The sequence below is a fragment of the Leptidea sinapis genome, chromosome 1, assembly GCF_905404315.1.
Source record: "Leptidea sinapis chromosome 1, ilLepSina1.1, whole genome shotgun sequence".
In the NCBI taxonomy this organism is placed as follows: domain Eukaryota; kingdom Metazoa; phylum Arthropoda; class Insecta; order Lepidoptera; family Pieridae; genus Leptidea; species Leptidea sinapis.
The window spans coordinates 4,513,271-4,534,296 of NC_066265.1; the positions used below are offsets into that span (position 1 = coordinate 4,513,271).

Sequence of the window (21,026 nt, forward strand, 5' to 3'; positions counted from 1 at the left end):
ACCATATACTGAGGCAAGTCCTAGATTGGAACCCTCAAAGAAAACGCAAACATGGCCGTCCAAAGCAAACCTGGCGGCGGACTGTCATTGACGAAGCGAATCGGAAAGACCTGGAGTGAAATAGAGAGAGATGCTCAGGACCGATCGCGATGGAGATGCACTGTGGATGCCCTCTGCCCCAGGTAAGGGATAAAGGAATTTAATGAAATATATTTCTATTTCTATTTCATTAATTAGCTAATCTCATTAATGTTTATCAGTTGTAGGGGGCTTCATTTAAATATTTTAAACAAAATGATCAACCAAAGTGTTTTCCGTCAAGGCAAGATTACTTTTTAGCCACCTGTCGTATCTATAATCTTTGAAATCATAGAATCCTGAACGATAATGTCACGGAAATATTGTTGTTGTGAAACTTTTCTAACTTATCAGAGAATATTAAACTGTAAACATTGAATATTATGTTTGTCTTATAATAGTTTGTAAGTAATTTTTAATTTTATAATCTATGCGCAATTACGTTACACAAAATATCTTGCCCCAAAACTAGGCACAGGCTGTACTATGGCCCCACAATATACTTACATTTTTATGTATGTATGTAATACAAGCTGACCCGGCAAACGTTGTTTTGCCATATAAAATATAATTCACGCGATAGTTTTATAAGTAATACAATATTGCCTATATTATAGCCTGTACATAATTTTGTTCTATTGTCAATAGTTTTTGCAGCGCACGCAAAAATAGGTTTTCGATTTTACACCTTGTGTTACAAAATAGCAATTTTATTACGGATCCCTAATTTTGAAAAAATAGCCTATAGCCTTCCTCGATAAATGGACTACCCAACACTGAAAGAATCATTCAAATCGGACCAGTAGTACCAGAGATAATATTAATTTATATGATAATTATTCATTGGTATAATAAACCATTTTTCTCTATAACTAATCAGATATAACATGCTTTTTAACCGAATTCAATAAAGGAGGAGGTTCTCAATTCGTTGGTATGTTTTTTATTAAAGTAGATACCTACATCTAACATACAATTTTCTTTAACAAAACAATAGACATTCATTACTCATATACAGGGTGGTTTTTTGAGAAGGGCGGTGATGGCCAAGTCGGACACTACGAGACTCAGAGAAAAGTCTTGAAAGGAGTCATGCCCTCGATTTATAAGACAGCTATAATAACATTAGAATACAAAGATAAATTTCGCCACTATACTATACAAGACTATAATAGCTCAGATTGGACATTGGGTGATCCGGAAAGCAGAAGACCCCGGTTCGAATCCAGATGTCCTAATAGTTTTTTTTGTTCAAGTTTTGTACATTCTTATAAGTTCGAGCAAGTACGGATATTAATTATAATGTGATAAGTGTGGAATTACAAAAATAAAAGTAAGAATTAAAAAGTGGTTAACAATCTATCGGTTTCGGATAAGTATTTTCAGCTATTACACCAAGTTTATTTGTAAGGCCATAAAAGTTGACGGTTATGTGACCAGAGGCACAATAATGCAGAATAATCGCAGGTGTTATATGAAAACTGGACGCAGCCCTAACAGAGGCGCTTCATATTAGGTATGCAGTTACACTTGACCATACCTCGACCCTGAAATCTATCGCGCCATGAGTTTTCGATACACAATGTACTATTATGCCATATAGAGACGCGGTAGTAGCGACTGAATGTGGTATGACGCTGAATACATTACACGCACTAGTTGTAGGTTCGCTTGAGGAAAATAGAAGTAAATATTATTGTCTCTGTACGCCGAATATCATACTGTGCAGCTTTCTCTTCGATTGAGCAATTCGCTCCATTCAAATTCAAATATAAGAGGAGCGGACAGGAACGTGAGATAAAGCGACGTATTCAGTTGGGATGGGGGGCTTTCGGCAAACTTTCCGACGTATTTAGAGACAAACGAGTGCCTTTAAACCTCAAGCGCCGCACATTCGAATAGTGCGTCCTACCCGTAATGGCTTATGGAGCCGATACTTGGACGCTGACTCGGCAGCTCGTCCACTGACTACAAGTCTCCCAAAAGTATAAGTATATCCCCTATGTTGGGGATTTCTCTACGCGTTCACGTTCGGAACACCGAAATCTGCAATAGAACGGGACTAACTGACATAGCTAAAAGTATAGCCTCTAGGAAGTGGAAGTGGGTGGGCCATATTTGTTGTAGGTCCGATGGGTTAAAAAGCTGTTGGAGTAGACCCCAAGAAAGGGGTTCAGGAATGTTGGGAATGCAGCCAGCAAGATGGACAGACGATTTGATGCGAGCGGCTGGGAAGGACTGGATGCGGAAATCTCAGGAGTACACAAAATGGTCTAAAATGGAAGAGACCTTTACTCAGCATTGGGTAGATCAAGGTTGAAGAAGAAGATTTAAGTATTTAGATTTAAAATCGGTATGATTTCATTGATGTCAAAATCTACCTGAGGTACAATCAAATGTATTATATAAATAGCCTGAGAGAGATCGATTAATTTCCATATGTGGTGTCATTTAGAAGGTCATCTATGTTATGAGAATGAACAGTTTTTAACCAGTGATTACTTACGGTACGCGGACGTAGTCGCTACCTAGAGCCTAATGAGAAAGCTCATGGTCGCTCAGAGGGCAATGGAGAGCGCTCGGAGTTTCCCTTGGAGATCGGATATGAGGAGATTCGTAAGAGAGCCAAAGTCACCCACATACTTCTTTCACCCACTTTCAGTCACTGACCACCAAAACCCAACTGTTTTATACAACTAATACATATCCTGATAGCCCCTATCTGTTTCTTTGTGAGAGAAAGCGAAAAGTCCGGGGGAGACCTAGAAACTCTTGCGGAACAAGTGCGCAATTCGCGAAATTATTTCTAGGGATTTCCTTAAACATAATATGTAAGTAAAAAGGAGAACCAGAATGCCTTCGTAAACCCATACTATTGTGGTATCTTTGATCACATCTCAAGAACTGTCTGCTCTTCGAATAACGGTCACCAATTTTTTTTTTATGAAAATAAGGGACGGGACGATCAAGACGTTCAGCTGATGGTAATACGCCTTGCCCATTACAATGCAGTGCCGCTCAGGATTCTTGAAAAACCCAAAAATTCTGAGCGGTACTACCGGCCTGCAAAAGTAAGTATCACACTTTTCAAATTATTTTTTTTTTCTTAACTATAGAAGGTAGAGATTTAAGATTAAAAATGTTTTGTTGCAAATTTTATAGGCTTTAATTCTTAGAAACTAAAATTATACATTAGTAACATTTTTAACTTAAAAAAGATAAAACAATGAAAATAGACGTTTTTAGTTTAGTGTAAAAAAATTCAACTAAAATGTATTACATGTTATTTAATTTTTAATAACTGGTATTGCCTCCTCGAGCTCTGATTACAGCTTCGAGCCGGTTTGGCATACTGTATACTAGGTTTCGGAGCCGATGTTGGGGAATATTCTCCCATTCTCCATGCTTTAGTGCCCTGAGGGTAGTAGGTGGTCTGCGATTTCTGACTAGCCTCCCAAGCTCATCCCAGGCGTGATCAATCGGGTTGAGATCAGGACTTCTTGATGGCCAAGCCATCACGCTGATACCGACCTCCTGAATATACTCTTGTACGATATGAGCCGTGTGTGGCCGGGCATTATCATGCATCAGCATCGATCCATCACCCATATTTGCTAAATACGGCCCTGCATACTCATTGAGAATCTCTTGAGCATATCTTTGCCCAGTGAGGGTGCCATTTTCTATGGCTACTAGCTCTGTGCGACCTTCTGAAGATATGCCAGCCCATACATGTACACTGCCTCCACCGTATTGGACTCTTTCTGAGATGCAGGCTTGAAGGTATCGCTCACCAGGTCGCCTGTTAACACTTCGCCTTCCATCAGAAGTGTAAAGGGAGAATCGAGACTCATCTGCAAACAAAATTCTTGACCATTCTTCTTCATCCCACTGCATGTGTTCACGGGCGTATCGCAGTCTCGCTACTCGATGCTGTCTCTCGAGTTTTGGGCCACTCGCTGGTCTTCGGGGTTTCAAATTTGCTTCAGCAAGTCTTCTTCTCACTGTACTGTCACTAATGTAGTCCCTCCGGGTCTGAAGTAGCTGTTTCTGGACTTCAACTGCATTTTGGTGGCGATTTCTTAACACAGTGGAAATAATATAACGATCTTATCGGGCACTGGTACAACTGGGTCTCAAGGTCTCCTCAGATGGTGTCCAGTCTCTTCGTACCTTCGCTTTACCTTCTGGACCGTTCGTACCGTCACCCCCACCATTCTTGCAGTGCGACGCATACTGATGCCTAGTTCCAGAAAAGCCATGATCCTAGCACATTCTTCAACTGAAAGAGGCATGATAAATAAATGTTATGTGCTTTTAGCATAAATTTTTAAAACAAGACCCATCTATCTTGAAAAAAATTTAAAACAGAAAGAAAAATGTGAATGGTAAAATTGTAATTCGGAAACGTCCACTTTGAAAAAGGAATGGTTTTGTTTTTGAAGTTTTTTTTCAACCAATTCTTAAAAGAAGGTTACCGACTATAAAGTTTTTATGTACAAAATTAAATTCTCTTTGGAGTCCTTTTTATTTCGAAAGTATATCTTGTGAACTTAAAACGATATCCCAATTTTAAAAGTGTGATACTTACTTTTGAAGGCCAGTGTAGAATTGCGCTCGTCACCTTGAGATATAAGATGTGAAGTCTTGTTTGCCCAGTAATTTCACTAGCTACGGCGCCCTTCAGACCGAAACACAGTAATGTTTACACATTACTGTTTTATGGCAGAAAAAGGCGAAGTTGTGGTACCCATAATCTAGACGCCAACTTGTGGAAACGAGCTTCCCACTGGTAATTGCTCAATGATTATGATTTTCGGCGGATTATTAAAAAAAAAGTTTTGTGGTAAACGTTGGTGCAAATCTGCCATTGTTTTCATGAAGTATGTTAGGGCTACTTGAATTAATAAATAAAAAAGTTACAATGATAACCTCCTCATTTTTTGAAGATGGTTATTAAGATTCAAGTAGGTAGTAGGAACATCCCATATTTTATTATAGGTTACTGCATTGTAGTTACTATATTATCTTTAACTGCAATCAGCTTTATAATATTCAGTGTCAATTACCTCGTAAGTGCATGAGTAATAAATTTTACTACTCAAATCTATTACAAGGCAGCATTATTATTACTAATTCTGCTTTCTTGTTTGAATGCAAATCTTTTTTCATTACTCATACTCGGAAAGTAATGTGTTGTTTTGATCTGATTATTGGCTGGAAAACGCTGCTTCCCTCCATAGCTAGGGAAAAACTCATACAAATTACTTCCCACCTAAGGGCCGGAATGAACTTTGAAAATAGAACTGCTGTGAAGAGTTTTATGTAAAAAAGAAATAATTAAAAAAAAAATGCTGCGGCCATGTGACTTTCTAAACAGACAGTGTGAACTTAGCGCAAACTTCTTTGAGCGGAATAATCGCAACAATTACGCGGTAAGTTCCATATTTGAATTCAAATTCAAATATTTTTATTCAAAATAGAATGTGAAATCACTTATTGAAAGTCAAAAAAACTACCACCCATTCCAAAGTGAATGCCTGAGAAGAATGGGCGCAACAAACTCAGCGGGCTTTTTTTGCATCAAAAATATGTTTTACAAATAAAGTAACATTTACAAAGTAACATTGTGCAATTAAACTTATTATTTAATAGCCTGAGGGCGGTCGCTCCATTCCCAATCTGTGGTATCATTAAGAAAGTTATTTATGTTATAGTAACCTTTACCACACAAACGTTTTTTAACAATTCTTTTGAATAACGTAATACTTTTGTTTTGAATATTTTCTGGGATCTTGTTGTAAAAGCATATACATCGCCCCACAAAAGACTTACAACTCGACTTAGCCGAATAGTAGGCATCATCAGTTTATGTCTGTTCCTGGTGTTAACATTATGGTTATGACAGTTTCTGGCAAATTCACTTATGTGCCTATGAATATACATTACATTATCAAGAATATATTGAGAAGCAACAGTCAAGATGTTAATTTCTTTGAATTTTGCTCTCAACGATTCTCTAGGACCTAGGTTATAAATACCGCGAATAGCCCCCTTCTGCAGCACAAATATTGTATTAATATCGGCAGCGTTGCCCCATAGCATATACCATAGGACATAATACTATGGAAATAACTAAAGTATACTAGTCGCGCCGTATCTATGTTAGTTAATTGTCTAATTTTTTTAACCGTGTATGCTGCAGAACTAAGTCTGTTCGCCAATCCTTCAATATGGGGGCCCCATTGTAATTTGGAATCTAGAGTTATGCCAAGCAATATAGCAGATTCCACCAGTTCTATCACCTCTCCGTTTAACGTATGGTAAATTTAATGAATTTAGTTGCCTTGCTATTTAACAATAGGTTATTAGCGCTAAACCAGTACACGATGTCAGATAAAATATCGTTCACTTCGTCATACATAGCTCGGTTTCGTTTCACTTTGAAAATCAGTGAAGTGTCGTCCGCAAACAATACTATCTTATGTTTTTTCTCTATGAGATTAGGAAGATCATTTATATAGATAAGGAAGAGGAACGGACCAAGAATAGACCCTTGTGGTACCCCCATACTGAGAGGAGTCCCAGGAGATCTCCTGCCATTCACGTCGACCCTCTGCATTCTATTGTTTAGATATGAAGTCAGAAGATCGAGCGCAGTTCTTTTTATGCCATAGTGGTATAGCTTCCTGACCAGCGTTGAATGTTGAACACAATCAAAAGCCTTAGATAAATCACAGAAGATGCCAAGTGCATTCTGCGATTCCTCCCAGGCATCAAAAATATTCTTGATCAGCTCAACACCTGCATCCGTTGTTGAACGTCCCCTAGTAAAGCCAAATTGTTCCAAATGAAGTAACTTATGAGAGTTAAAGTAAGTAAGAATTTGGATTAAAATTATTTTTTCAAAAATTTTACTAAGGGTCGGCAAGACCGACACAGGACGATAGTTGTTCGGGTCAGAAGAGCATCCCGACATAAATATTGGTGTAATTTTACTATGTTTCATAATATCATATGGTCAGGAAACACGCCACGCTTAATACAATTGCAAGATATGGTGCTATGACTTCAATTATTGAACTTATTATTTTAACAGAAATGCCCCATATATCAGCAGTTTTTTTCATGTCTAGAGATTTAAAAGTTTTAATTATTTCTCCAGGGCTAACAAAACTAAAATTGAAACTTTGTTGACATCTTATAACATTTTCCAGAAGAAGTGACTCAGCAACACTGGTGGAGGAGACAAGATATGTAAGCTAATGTACATTAGCTTACATGGATTACATGGATTGCTTGTAACTAATTCTAGTAGGCTTCATAAGATACATAATAGCTATAAGGGTAAATGTATACACTTCTATAGTAAAATCCCAGCCACTGTTCAGGCATTATCTATAAATAAATTTAAATGTTTTATAAAAAAATGGCTCTGTCGTAAATCCTATTACTCCACTGCTGAATATCTAAATGATCGGACAGCTACGCTCAGTGAGAAAGCTGGTGATCTCCTTGCAAAAACTCTCGGAAAGCCAATAAAATTCTTTCAATTCTGGGATTAATTAAACAAATAAAATTTGAAAATAAAATTTTATAATACATGCGGGACTCGAACCCGCGACCTCTCGCGTTCCGTGCGAGTGATCTTACCAACTGAGCCAACTTTATTTGTTAGGCCGTATAAGAATTGTCTCCTGTTATGTTTTAAAGAGTTTAAAACACACGCCGGTTCACCTAGCAATATGTTAGATGCCTGACTTGAAAAGAAAATTATCGCAATGCCATCGTCTAAGAAGCCCGTGAATGTTTTAAGATAAATATGCTATCATAAAAATACAACAAAGATTGTCTGAGGGTATTATGTTGGAAAATATAATAAATCTCCTTAGCGGAGTATTTGTGTTAAATTATTTTATCTCTGGAAGCAACAGCCAGCTGTCCCGACGTTCCCAAAGGACTCAAAGGAGCTTTGCGACTGCAATTTACTTGGAAACAGCGCTAAAAGGATGTATCATTCATTCCAGTAATCAACTTTTTAATGAGAGTCTTTTGTATCAGCTTATTTTAAGTATTAGTAAGTATATTGTACAATAAATAGGTATATCATTGTTGGCTACTATTACTAGGCATAGCCTGTATGCCTATGGGTACAGGACCCATCGTAAAGGCTATGCTTAGTTTGGGGCAAGATAATTTGTGTAAAAGTGTGTGTAAATATTTATTTATTCTTTTAATTAATTAATTACGTATCCACTATCTGTATATGATAACTTATGATGAGATTATACACTTTTCAAAATATTAATTCGGAAAAGTTTGAACTTTAACGAGAAGAAGTGGCAAGAAATTCAATGCAACTCTTTTAAATCAACATTTACAGCTTGATCGTTTTACAAATCATTTAAATTGGGTACAATATATGTAAAGTGATGTAAGAAAAATATTAAAACGTTAAATATTCAATACCTTACACGAGTAAGTTAAAAAAAGGAAATAACATTAATTTTAAAAACATGAAGCAGTTTCTGGTAACAGGATCATCCAACCATGCCACTAGTAGCGCCTCTTCATGAGCATGACACCTGGACAAGCCATCGCCTCCCTCGACCATATTTTAGGGAAGGGGACGACCCGCCTCATGTCACCGCCACGTTCAGTTATAAGTAAAATTTAAAACCTTTTATCTGCTTGCACATTTTTGTCGCATTTAAAAGTATTATGTAGTGAGCAAATTTTGAGTTTCTTTAAGCAAGACACTAATTTTTATAACAAAACTAGCTGACCCAGCAAACGTTGTATTGCCATATTTAAAGTAATTAAAATAAATTTTTGGGGTCTAAAAACTAGACGCAACGGTTTCTAAGACCTACCAAATATATCGTACTACAATTATTGTATTCGATTGCCATCTTGCAAGCCTATAGCGGATTTCTGAATGGAATAGAATAATATAAAAAAAGCGATACAAAAATAGTTGTATATCGTAGACCGGCGAAAATTTGATGTTGTATGTATTTTTTAATGCTGAATTATAATAAATAAAAATAAAAAGAATGTCAAAAAAATAAAAAAATATATTCAGGGGTGGGTGACCAAAAACGTCATTGTACGAGTATATTTTAATATGAGTCTCACGTGACAGCAATAAGTATTACGATTATTATTCCGATTTTTCAAGTTATGAAACCTTTTATTTACTACAACCATTTGACGAACATTCCTGATTGAAAACGCTATTTAACATGAAGAAGCTAAAAACTGCTGGATATAAATTAGCAGCCCCAAAAGAATTGGACATTAAGATAAAGATTGAACATATAAAGAAATAAAAACAACACAAAAAAGTTAAAAGCATCGATAATTGAAAACAAATTGATTTAATAAAACATTGACTCTAAAAATCTAGTCAATAATCTTTACCAGTGGGCTTCCTTGCACAGGATGCCAGCTAGATTATGGGTACCACAACGGCGCCTATTTCTGCCGTGAAGCAATAATGTGTAAGCATTATTGTGTTTCGGTGTGAAGGGCACCGTAGCTAGTGAAATTACTGGGCAAATGAGACTCAACATCTTATGTTTGTCAGCGCAATTGTAGTGCCACTCAGAATTTTTGGGGCTTTTAAAGAATCCTGAGCGGCACTGCGTTGTAATGGATAGGCCGTATTAAGTACCATCAGCTGAACATCCTGCTCGTCTCGTCCCTTATTTTCATAAAAATGTCGCAATTTTCTGAGCTTGACAGCCCTACCTTAAAGAAGGCTGACAGTGAACTAGCCTTAGAATTAATTACATCGATATTAGCGTCGAAAGTAATTAGAAACAGCACTAGTGTGACGTCATGTTATGTAACCATCGGAGTGACATCGGCCCGGCCGCAAGATGGATGGTCACGAAAGATAGCACGAGATGAGTGATAGTATGTCCTTATCGTTATCAAGTGGTAGGAATCTATGTAAAGTGCCGGTAGCGAGTTGGCATTCGCAAGCAAGCCTCTGAACTCAGCACGCGTCTCTTTGAGGCTGTGCGCGCGCGCATTCTAGACCACTACAGGGTGACGATGGTAAAACGATAAACGTATTAACGTGATTGGTTATTGGACTTAAATAGTGAAGTGATTCTAATACAGCCATGGGTAAGTTATACGGCTAATGTGAACTAAGCCTTATATAGCATAAGATACTTAATAGCTTTAAGGGTATGTATACACTTTTATAATCAAGTCCCAGTCAGTGTTCAGGCATTATCTATAAATAAATTTAAATGTTTTATTCAAAAAAGGCTCTGTCTTAAATCCTTACCCCCTTATTTATAATGGTCCGCTAACTTTAAACAGCCGCTTACGAGTGTTTTTTCTCATTCTGACTTAGGTCAATAGAAGAAGACAGAGTGAGAATTAGCAATGTTTTAAGTTAGCAGACTATTATGAATAAGGGGGTTATACTCCACGTCTGAATATCTTAGTGATCAGACAGCCTGGGACTAGATTATGATTATTTTATAGCAATAACAATGACAAGTACAATATTGTATATTTTATTGAAAAGAGTGCAAGAAAAGAATGCTGGGAGAGTTTCTTGCACAACTTCTTCTCTCTCACAGCGCCATTTGTATCCCAAGCGGAGGTAGTGTTGGAAATAAAAAAGAATTCTAAAAGAATCAATTTTGAGAAAATAAATGCCTTTTTATGCCTTATGATATCTCAGTTCCAAAGAATAATAATTCAGGAAATGGGTTCTCGAACAAAATTAAAAATTAATTCGAGTTGTGACTGTATGAAACGAAAAATTGCATTCACTTATCGACTTGTTTCTCTGTAGCGGGTTATCGTTTATGGAACAATTTCTCATACTTATCTCAAGCCTACTGAATTTCAGATGTGTCACACTTTGGAATTGAGGCGTCGATTTTATGAGCTGATGCAATTTAATATCAATGGCTGTTCATCTGCTCGTTTTATTTACCTGTAAATCACTACACAGGCTATAAAATAACATATTTCGTTACTACCTTTCAAGCTAACATAGTTATTCTTCTTTGGCGTAAAAATCATAAAAAAAAATAAAACAAAAAAAAGAACAGACAAAACAATATTGTAATACAGAAGTTATTAAAAACAACCAATGAAAATATTATAATACCGCATAATTTAGTTATATAACGTGTATTTACATATTTTAACATTAATTTTATACATTTATTTTTTTATTTTAAAAATTGTATATAAATTGAGATTATTTATATATTGAAATTTATTTATTTCTCGTCTATTGGCTGTGGTTCAGTAGACATATTAATTACAAGAAGCTTGGTAGCTGAAGTATGATGGTCTAGTTGACCAGCTAACGTCAGGGTGTCGAATTTGCGTGACGGTGTGCGCGCACAACGTAAAAATTCACTCTCAATTTTACCTAACACGCCAAAAGAAGTTTAGATTGAAAAGTTCGTGTCCCTCCTAAGCTACTGAACCGATTTTAATTAAATTTTACACACTGTATGCAGTTTGATCTAACTTGAGAAATTGGACAGTTATTATTTGAATTCATGACTCTTAATAATTTTTAATTTAAAATTTTATTTCTGTATGAATAATGCCTCAAATTTTCGACGCCCAGTTTGACAGTTCTGCTGTGACATTATTTCATTACAAAAACAAAAAAAAATATATTTAAATTCACTCTGTAAACTTTTCCATAACGCGCCAAACCAAGAACCACCACCACCATGAAAAATATCACTCACAAAATTGCAATGTGTTTTCGTGAAAATATATAAATAATATACCCTATATATTTTAATCAATCGAGCATTGCACAAACGAAACAATTAAATAAATTACCGATATCATACTAAAATATTCAAATTAGCTATTCACTTGTTTTTGATAAACATTTTGCAGGCGTTACAGATGTACTTGTGATAAATACATAAATGGCTTTACAAATAAACTCGGTATTAAGTTATACTTGAGAATAAACTTGGAATATGCAAAATGTTTACAACTAGACATTTTGCATATGATTGCTTTTTTTTACGTTCAACGTTACCCGCGTTTTTTTTATGAAAATAAGGGACAAGACGAGCAAGTGCGAAACGTTCAGCTGATGGTGACGCCCTGATAATACGCCCTGCCCATATCAATGCAGTGCCGCTCAAGATTCTTGAAAAACCCCTAAAATTCACGTCACCTTGAGACATAAGATGTTAAGTCAGATTTGCCCCGTAATTCCACTAGCTACGGCGCCCTTCAGACCGAAACACAGTAATGCTTACACTTTACTGCTACACGGGAGAAATAGGCGCCGTTGTGGTACCCACAATTTAGCCGGCATCCTGTGCAAAGGAGCCTCCCACTGGTTTGGTTATTTGCAAGGTTGCCTGGCATTCGAAAAACTTCAGGAATTATCATTGTATTGATAGAGTTGTCAGCGATATAGTCATAACATTTTGCATATTTTTGGTTTATTCTCAGTCATAACTTTATACCAAGTTTATTTGTAAGGCCATTAATTCTTTGTTTTTTTTATATACAGTAGAAATTCTTAAAAAAACGCTACAAATGTGAGTCGGACTCGCCCATCGAGAGTTCCGTACATATTATTAACTATCTACCTTTACTTATAAAAAAGAGGCGGTTTTATTTCATTATTCGTCATAAATCGAAATAAACAAAAATAACATAATAAAAATTAAAAAAAAATCTGTTTCACCTTGTGCCAATGTAGCCCTTTCATACGATACCCAAAATAACACGGGTAACTTAATTGAGAATTTGGATCGCTGTTCCTTGCATAAAGACCCTGTTTTTTAATGATTTAATTAAAAATGTTTAGTTTTCAGACTTTTCCCTATACTTGTACTATACGACGGTATTACTTGCAAAATTGCATAGATCTAGGTCAACGAAAATTACCCTATAAATTGTGATTCCCTTGAATGTGTCCAAATAAATAAACAGCCGCACCTTTTTTACGTAAAATTTGAATTTTGATTTTTTCACAGCTTCAAGAGGCTGTAGACTTGAGCAAATTGTTTTAATTTCAACTCGATACATCCACGCGTTCCTGAGATAAAGGGTCTTGACTGACAGACGGACGGATTGGCAAAAAGTGATAAGGATTGCGTTTTTTTTCCTTTTGAGGTACGGAACCCTAAAAATAAGCTCTTAAAGCATAAGCCCGCTTTATTTTTGTCCTCCTCTTCCATTAAAAAAGTGTGCGCGTGTAATATTTACGCGCGTTTAAAGTTAAACTTAATGATTAACTAAAACTTAATAATTACAGTGAAACCCTGAAATTTTATCTTAGCTTTCTAATCATGTGATTTTCTGTCACAAACAAATTCAAGTAGTTTTAAATGCAACTTACCTATAATTACCTCCAACTTCAATTGTTTTGGCTATGCGTTTATAGAATCGAAAAGATTCTTTTATAATTCAAGACGTTTCTGCTAAAATGTCAACCATTATTTACATTATAAATGTGTACTGACACGCCTGTCCGTCATATCTTGTGACAGAGCGGACGTTTGTACAGATATTCGTTCATTATATGTGAACAATAGAACTGCCGCGATTTTGTATCTAATACTAGCTGACCCGACAGACGTTGTTCTGTATATTAATAAATAAAATAATGTTTTTTAATTTTTAATATGAAGTTGTCAATAATATATCATAACATCAAAAATTACTTCGTAAAATATGCACCCTGCTGTCGTAATTAAATTGTTTCACAGCAGAACTGTCAAACCGTGCGTCAATAAATTCTCTCCTAGAAATTATGTATGGACACATCAAAGGAAAAACAAATTTGTTGTTTTTATTTAATTTAGCAGCATTTTCCGGACTTTCTCTGGACTTCCACAAATAATTCAAGACCAAAATTAGCCAAATCGGTAGCCAAGAGACTAACGAACAGCAATTCATTTTTATATATATAGATTATTTGGAATATCTTACAATCTTGACATATAGCGATAAAAAATGTTTATCGAGCCACTTGAGATGACTAAAAAGGTGCAGTGCCATCGAGATATCATCCTTCCAGCATACTTACAATACAATTTTGTAATGATTTTCAATGTCAGCTAAAGAAAATGCACATACAATATAACTTCGTCATCCTGACAAAATGAGAACATAATTTGCCTCACAGCTGCAATGAATAGTAGGCATTTTACTATTATCTGGTATTGTGTCACATCTACGTTAAAAAAGATGACTTTTTTAGGTCAAAGAGAGTTCAGTAAAACAGCTGATAAGGGTTCTGGGATGGATAGTTTTTGCGAAAACTTAGCACTTCAAAAATTGTATTAAAATATAATCCAAATCCATTTCTGACATCACATAGTCATAATACAGAATGTCTGGTCCAAAGTATTCAAATTCAAAAACACTTTATTCATGTAGGTCACAGAAAAGACACTAATGAATGTCAAAAAAAAATGTTTCTTATTGAATTTACCGCTACTTCGTAAAGGGTTCAGCTAATGAGAAGAAGTAGCAAGAAACTCATTGTCACTCTTTTAAGTCAAGATTTACATTTTAATTGTTTCACAAATCATTTCAATTACAATATATGCAAAGTGACAAAAATACTCAAATGTCAAAAACTGAAAGGCTTACACGAGTGCCTAAGTCAAAAAAAGAAAAAAAAGTAAATTAATACTTATAAACACAAGAGTTATTGAGTATAGTAGATGCATCAATCCACACATACCGTAATAAAAAGAGGCATTATGTGAGCATTTCGTAAAATAAAATATATAATAACTTAACTTAACTATTGTATAGTATACCCATAAAGTAAACCATTAAATTAAGTATAGTATAGCCATAAAGTTTCACAGTGTATAATAATGAGTTGGTACCTACTGTAATAGAAACATCCTGCCATAGTTTGGACTTTAATTGACTCAAGAAGTTTCATTATTTTCCATCGGAGATCTCTGAAATGAGTTATTCTTGACAAGAGGAATGATCGAGCTACAATTTCTAGTGATTTTGGAACTGCTTTTATTTCTACATTTTAGGCAAGATAAAAAAGTTATACAAGTAGAAAAAATTAGAATACAAGTAGGTAAAGTAAGCACAAATTCAAGAAATTTAAATTAATTAAAACTTCTTTGACCAAGAAGGCTTACTATATAGTATAGATTTTATAGAGGTCTAGCTGACCCAGCAAACGTCGTATGCCATATAACATATTTAAAAAAATCAATTATTAAAATTTTTATGCAACCGATTCTCAGACCTACCAAATATATCGTACTACAATTATTGTATTCGATTGCCATTTTGCAACCCTATATCGGTTTGGTGGATGGAACAGAATAATATAAAAATCGTAATACAAAAATAGTTGTAGATCGTAGAAGGGCAAAAATTTAAGTTTGTTAGTATTTTTCAATGCTGAATCATAATAAAATAAAATAAAAATTGTCAAAAAAAAAATTTTTGCGGTGGACTTAACATTTAGGGGGATGACAAAAAGATAGTAGCCGATTCTCAGTCATACTAAATATGCATATAAAATTTGATAAAAATCAGTAGAGCCGTTTCCGAGGAGTAAGGTAACTAACATTGTGACACGAGAATTTTATATATAAGATAATAATATAATAAATGTTTCACACATCCATATTGTATAATTTTACAAAGTAACAATAACAGCGATTATGACTTCAAAAATTTTTCATATTAAGATATTAATTTGAATTAAAACATTCAATATCTACTATTTATGATGCTTAACACTACGAGGCACACTTAACCAATGTTTACGAATGGGACTGTTCATGTACTCTGATAATAATAATAATAATATCTTTTATTTGACACACACATGAAACATTGCATTGCTACAAAAATAAGAATAAAAAAAAGAAAAACTATTACTAAAAACTAACCTAGAACATATTTTACAAAGAATAAATAAATAACTTTACTAAGATATTATAATATAGCAGTTGTGTGGCAGTGTGTACCAAAAGGGATGCTACTCAGGTCACCTGTGACAATTGGTCACAGCACTGATTGTCAGTAGCTCCCGTTTGGGATAAAGTAGCAACACTTTTGGTTTTAGTGTAGGAGTGGATGAGGAGAGGAGGTAATCTAATTATTGCGAAGAAATCTTTGACGCCGTCGTCTGCAAACATGCTAGACGAACTATATTACCTGAGCAATATCATTAGGATGCGATATGCATCATTATATTGTACCTGGTTCCATAGGCTTTTCGAGTGAAGTTTGACCATATTTTACATCAATAAAAATGTTGACAGTATGTTTTGAATAATATCGCTTTTACTTCTTTATTACATTTAGAAAACCGGCACGCTATCCATCTTGCAATAGTTTTTTGCATCAATACATCTCACAGCAAGCACACGGAGCTCATGTTCTATATCCTCGTCATCATTTAAATTTCTGTGAGGATATGACCCAAATACTAACACCGTCCCACACGATCAACTGGTGTACCGTGTACCATTGAAAAAAACATAAGGAACCTTATCCGGCCTGTGACCCGCCTTAAACACCATCTGTAGTTGATCATGACCAAGCGCATATCACTCACAAATTGAGAGCATGCGCCTTAGACCGTTGATTGAGCGGCTGAGAAGAACCATGTCATCTGCGTAACTTAAATTATTTACACAAGTACTGCCAATATGACAACCCAACTATGTTGTACTCAGTTCATATACTAGTTGAACAAATCGGGTGATATAAACCCACCTTGGCGCACTCCGCAGTTTAACCTGTATTACTTTAATAAAGAGTCGCCCCAACGCATACAATTGGTTTGGGTCTCATACCAGATTCTCAACAGATCAACATTTTTTAATGACACTGAACACTTACACAGTTTATTCCAATGTACTTTTTAATTTACTAAGTCAAAAACGCGGCTAAGTTCTAAAAAAATATGCATAAACAGACGTATCTCAAACTTCTTTAGCCGCGTTGGGCGCTTTTTGGTAGAGGATAATTTTATAGACTCGCGTCACCTACATGCTCGTGACTGGTGCACGCGAAAAATAGATAATTAGTATTAAAAACTAAATAAAATAAATATATATAGTAGACACCTTAGGGATCCGTGAAAACTTGTCAGTTCGCGTCACCGAAATGCTTATAGCAGTATATCTGTAGCTATGCAGCTGACTTATTGTACAACATTAGTACTGTGTATATCTTATAAGTGAAATTTAATGGATTTAGTTAAAAATTCAATGTGCATTTACTGTGCATTGTTGAAATAGTGTTTTTGTTTGATTAATATATTATTGAAAATAAGTTTTAAAATAAATTTAAATTAATAATTTATTTTTTTAAACATTATGACATATTTTAACAGTAGAAGTTCTAAGTTTTCATTTCTATCGGCAGTCTCTGCAACTGTCAATTTTTTAGACAGTTCGTATTTGCCACGGCTCAGTCTTGATCTTAATGCATCTATAGCGTAAGTACCACAGTGAACATTGTAAATATTTTAACTTGTCCTCATTATTCTATTCAAAAGTATGAAAAAGATCATTTACCTCGTAACATGCCCTATTATATGTTAAATATTATGTTAATAAGCTAAGTGTTCTTGTTACGAAGCGCCTTGTAGTACGTTACCGATGCTAAAAATAAATATCATAATATATTTTATTTAGTCTTGGCATAAACAGTGAAACAAAGAAAAAATAAATTCTATTGCAAATAACATTTATAACTTTTACAGTGTGTTAGTTTAATACATAAATATAAAACAATTTAAAATATAGATAGCTTATTCGAAGCGGTCTCCATTGGCTGCAATACAGTCCTTTGAACGTTGAGGCCAGTTATCAATAGAAGCACGCACTCTTTCCATGGGAAAATTCTTCACTGCACGGATTGTTTTAGGGACTCCAAATTATCATGGCGTTTAGAGCAAGCCGTATTCTTTTAAACTGCCATAAATCATAATCCAGCGGATTAAGATCGGGACTAGACGACGGCCAGACTTCAGCTCTGATGAAGTCCGAAACGTTCGTTTCGAAATTAAATATTATATTTACTTTAAAACAAAAATTTTTGTGTAGAAAAGGCTATTATTTTATTATATTAGATACATTATAATAATAATAATAATATTTTTTTATTTGCGAAAAACTGCCACCAAATTTTTTTTCAAGTACAATAGATGTGAACAATTAACATTAAATAAAGAAAAGAAAAAATAACAATACAAATGTTAAAAAACAATAAAGACAGAGATAATAGTTAACGTTGATTTGGTCTTATCAGTAGAGTTTAAATATACTAGCGTATAGAAGACCTGACAGCCCCATAAAGCGAAACTAAGTTTGATTTGCCAATATCTTAGTAAAATACTAATAAGTTAATGCCAAGCGTGGCTGACTTTTTACGACTTGTCAATCAAAAATCGGTTACAGTAACAATATATTCGGTTTCCTTTTCTATCTTGCTGTGTCTCCGTTAGAGATGTTCTTCTTTCTCTCGCACTTTGTTCGTCTATACGCTATTATACTGGAAGCACCTTGTCAGATTATTACTTGATTTTTTTTATGAAAATAAGGGACAAGACGAGCAGGACGTTCAGCTGATGGCAATTGATACGCCCTACCCATTACAAAGCACTCAGGATTCTTGAAACCCCCAAAAATTCTGAGCGGCACTACAACTGCGCTCGTCACCTTGAGACAAGATGTTAAGTCTGATTTGCCCAGTAATTTCACTAGCTACGGCGCCCTTTAGACCGAAGCACAATAATGCTAACACATTACTGCTTCACGGCAGAAATAGGCGTCGTTGTGGTACCCATAATCTAGCCGGCATCCTGTGCAAAGGAGCCTCCCACTGGTAAACTTGAAATAGTATGATATCGTGAAGTGAAAGTATTCCACTAATCATATTTGGGTTACGATCTCTGTAGCCGAACAACATAAAATAACCCAATACCATCAAAATAAATAGCTTGACGTTACAGTCTGTTGTAAACTAAGCAGAGTAAAAATGGCACCGGCTGTTTTTTTCGTGTGTCTCATCCCTTAGTATTAGGGGTGCTGCCCGATACGTTAGTACTACACGGCTACATTATTTGTGAACCTCGCTGGAACGTGAAGCCCCCTCCTGAACGCCTTTCACCCCCTCGCACTCGCCCTGTTTTGTCAGTACGGTGTGGAGTTACATTACCTTTTTTCATACTATCACTGTTTGGTTTTTGAAGTTTTCATTTCGTTTACATTTTGACATTTTTGGTTAATAGTTCTGTGGTTTCTGTCGTTCTGCGTCGCTATAATAGTACTACCAGAAAAATAAATACTTTTTTTTCTTAACGCAGATTCTTTAATTGTTTTATTTTTAACATTATAATAATAGTAATCAGTTTCGCAAAACAAAACTTTTACAAAAAATCTATAATACTAAAAATAAATCATAGTTTATTAAAGTGAAACTTTTATAACATCGTCTCAAACGTTTTCGTCTGTGTGTTGCATGTCGCGTGACGGTTTGGCGGCGCCTTTAGTTCGCAGCAGCTTAATGTGTAGTGTACGAGTATAGACTATTACTCATTTGTGCCAGTGCTCCACGCTATTTTGTTTGTTTTTGAGAGTTTAATGTAAATATTATTCCAAAAATTTTAGTTAAATGTCTATAATGTGAAAAAAATCTTTCACTATTACCGTGGTTTCATAAAACCACACAATCCTTTTTTTTTTATTAATAATAATATCCTAGTTATGCTTGTTTTGCTCACCGTAACAAAGCGACGATGTGAGGTCAGCGACGTCATGTCAGAGACAATATACTGCCCGGTAGTAAGTACGAATAGACCGCAGTGTGCGTAAATTAATTTTCAATATATTATAGATCTAGCGGTGGCAACAGGAAAAAAATATTAAGCAGTGAGCAATTCAAATCAAAATCACTTTATTCATCTAGGTCAAGGAATTTCTCTTATGAATGTCAAAAGTTTTTTCTTCTAACCACTTATCACCACTTCGGAAAATATAGAGCTTGAATGGGAAGAAGTTGCAGGAAACTTATTGCCACATAAATAGAATAACGACAAACGAAATATATCCCTTCTCTTTCACTTTTGTTCTGTAGGTTTGTCTAGACAGGTAAATTTTTCTAGACAAATATTTTTTGCCTGACATGGTCCTAGTACCATTATAGAGTGGTACGATTTAGGTGACAAACTCTAGCCTAAATTACTATGAGACTATGATCCCGTCACTCATATTTCAAGTTGCTGATAATAACGTTTGTTCAACGCCACTCACAGATTTATAGCAGATGGCAAAACCCCCATCCCGTTTACTACATTGATCACTATGATAAGCTATTTACAGCAGGGCTGTCACTCATTATTTTTTCTATTAATAGAACGTACAGTTCTCGCTAAACTTATGGCCACTCATAACATAGCCATAAAAGTCACGCCTGATACAGGAGTCAGGTGGACATTATCAACTAAACTATAATAATATAATTGAATAATAATCCGCTACCATATTGTTATTGTTATTCTAATAACTATTCTAATTTTATATGTTCAGAGCAGCCATTAAGTTTAGCGAGGACTATAACGTGATATTCTTTTTAGAATGAAACTCTTTTCTTAATGTGAATTGCGTTGACTGATGCAGTTTGCGCTGTTAGGACTAGTGGACTAGTAGACTTCTTTACCTACGATGCCAGCTAGGTGGTTTTCTGCCGTGAAGCAGTAATATTTCTACCCACCGAAAAAAGCCCGCCTATTGGACTTTTTTCGAGGCCGAAAACTTATTAGACAGGGCCAATATATATAGGACCACTAATTGATACGCCATTCCCATTACAATGCAGTGCCGCTCAGGGTTCTTGAAAAATCCAAAAATTTTGAGTGGCATTACAATTGCGCTCGTCACCTTGAGACATAGTGTCTTAAGTTTTATTTTCCC

At 35.2% G+C, this 21,026-nt stretch overlaps 1 protein-coding gene across 1 annotated transcript in view; it reads left to right on the forward strand.

Moving 5' to 3' along the window:
• The first annotated feature begins 10,046 nt into the window (after positions 1-10,046).
• Positions 10,047-21,026, forward strand: part of LOC126968798 (synaptic vesicle glycoprotein 2B-like) — a 33,064-nt gene continuing 22,084 nt past the window's right edge. The window contains exon 1 of the mRNA XM_050813911.1: positions 10,047-10,215. Within this exon, the coding sequence (XP_050669868.1) occupies positions 10,212-10,215 (4 nt within the window). The 5' untranslated portion in view covers positions 10,047-10,211. The remainder of the gene's footprint in view (positions 10,216-21,026) is intronic.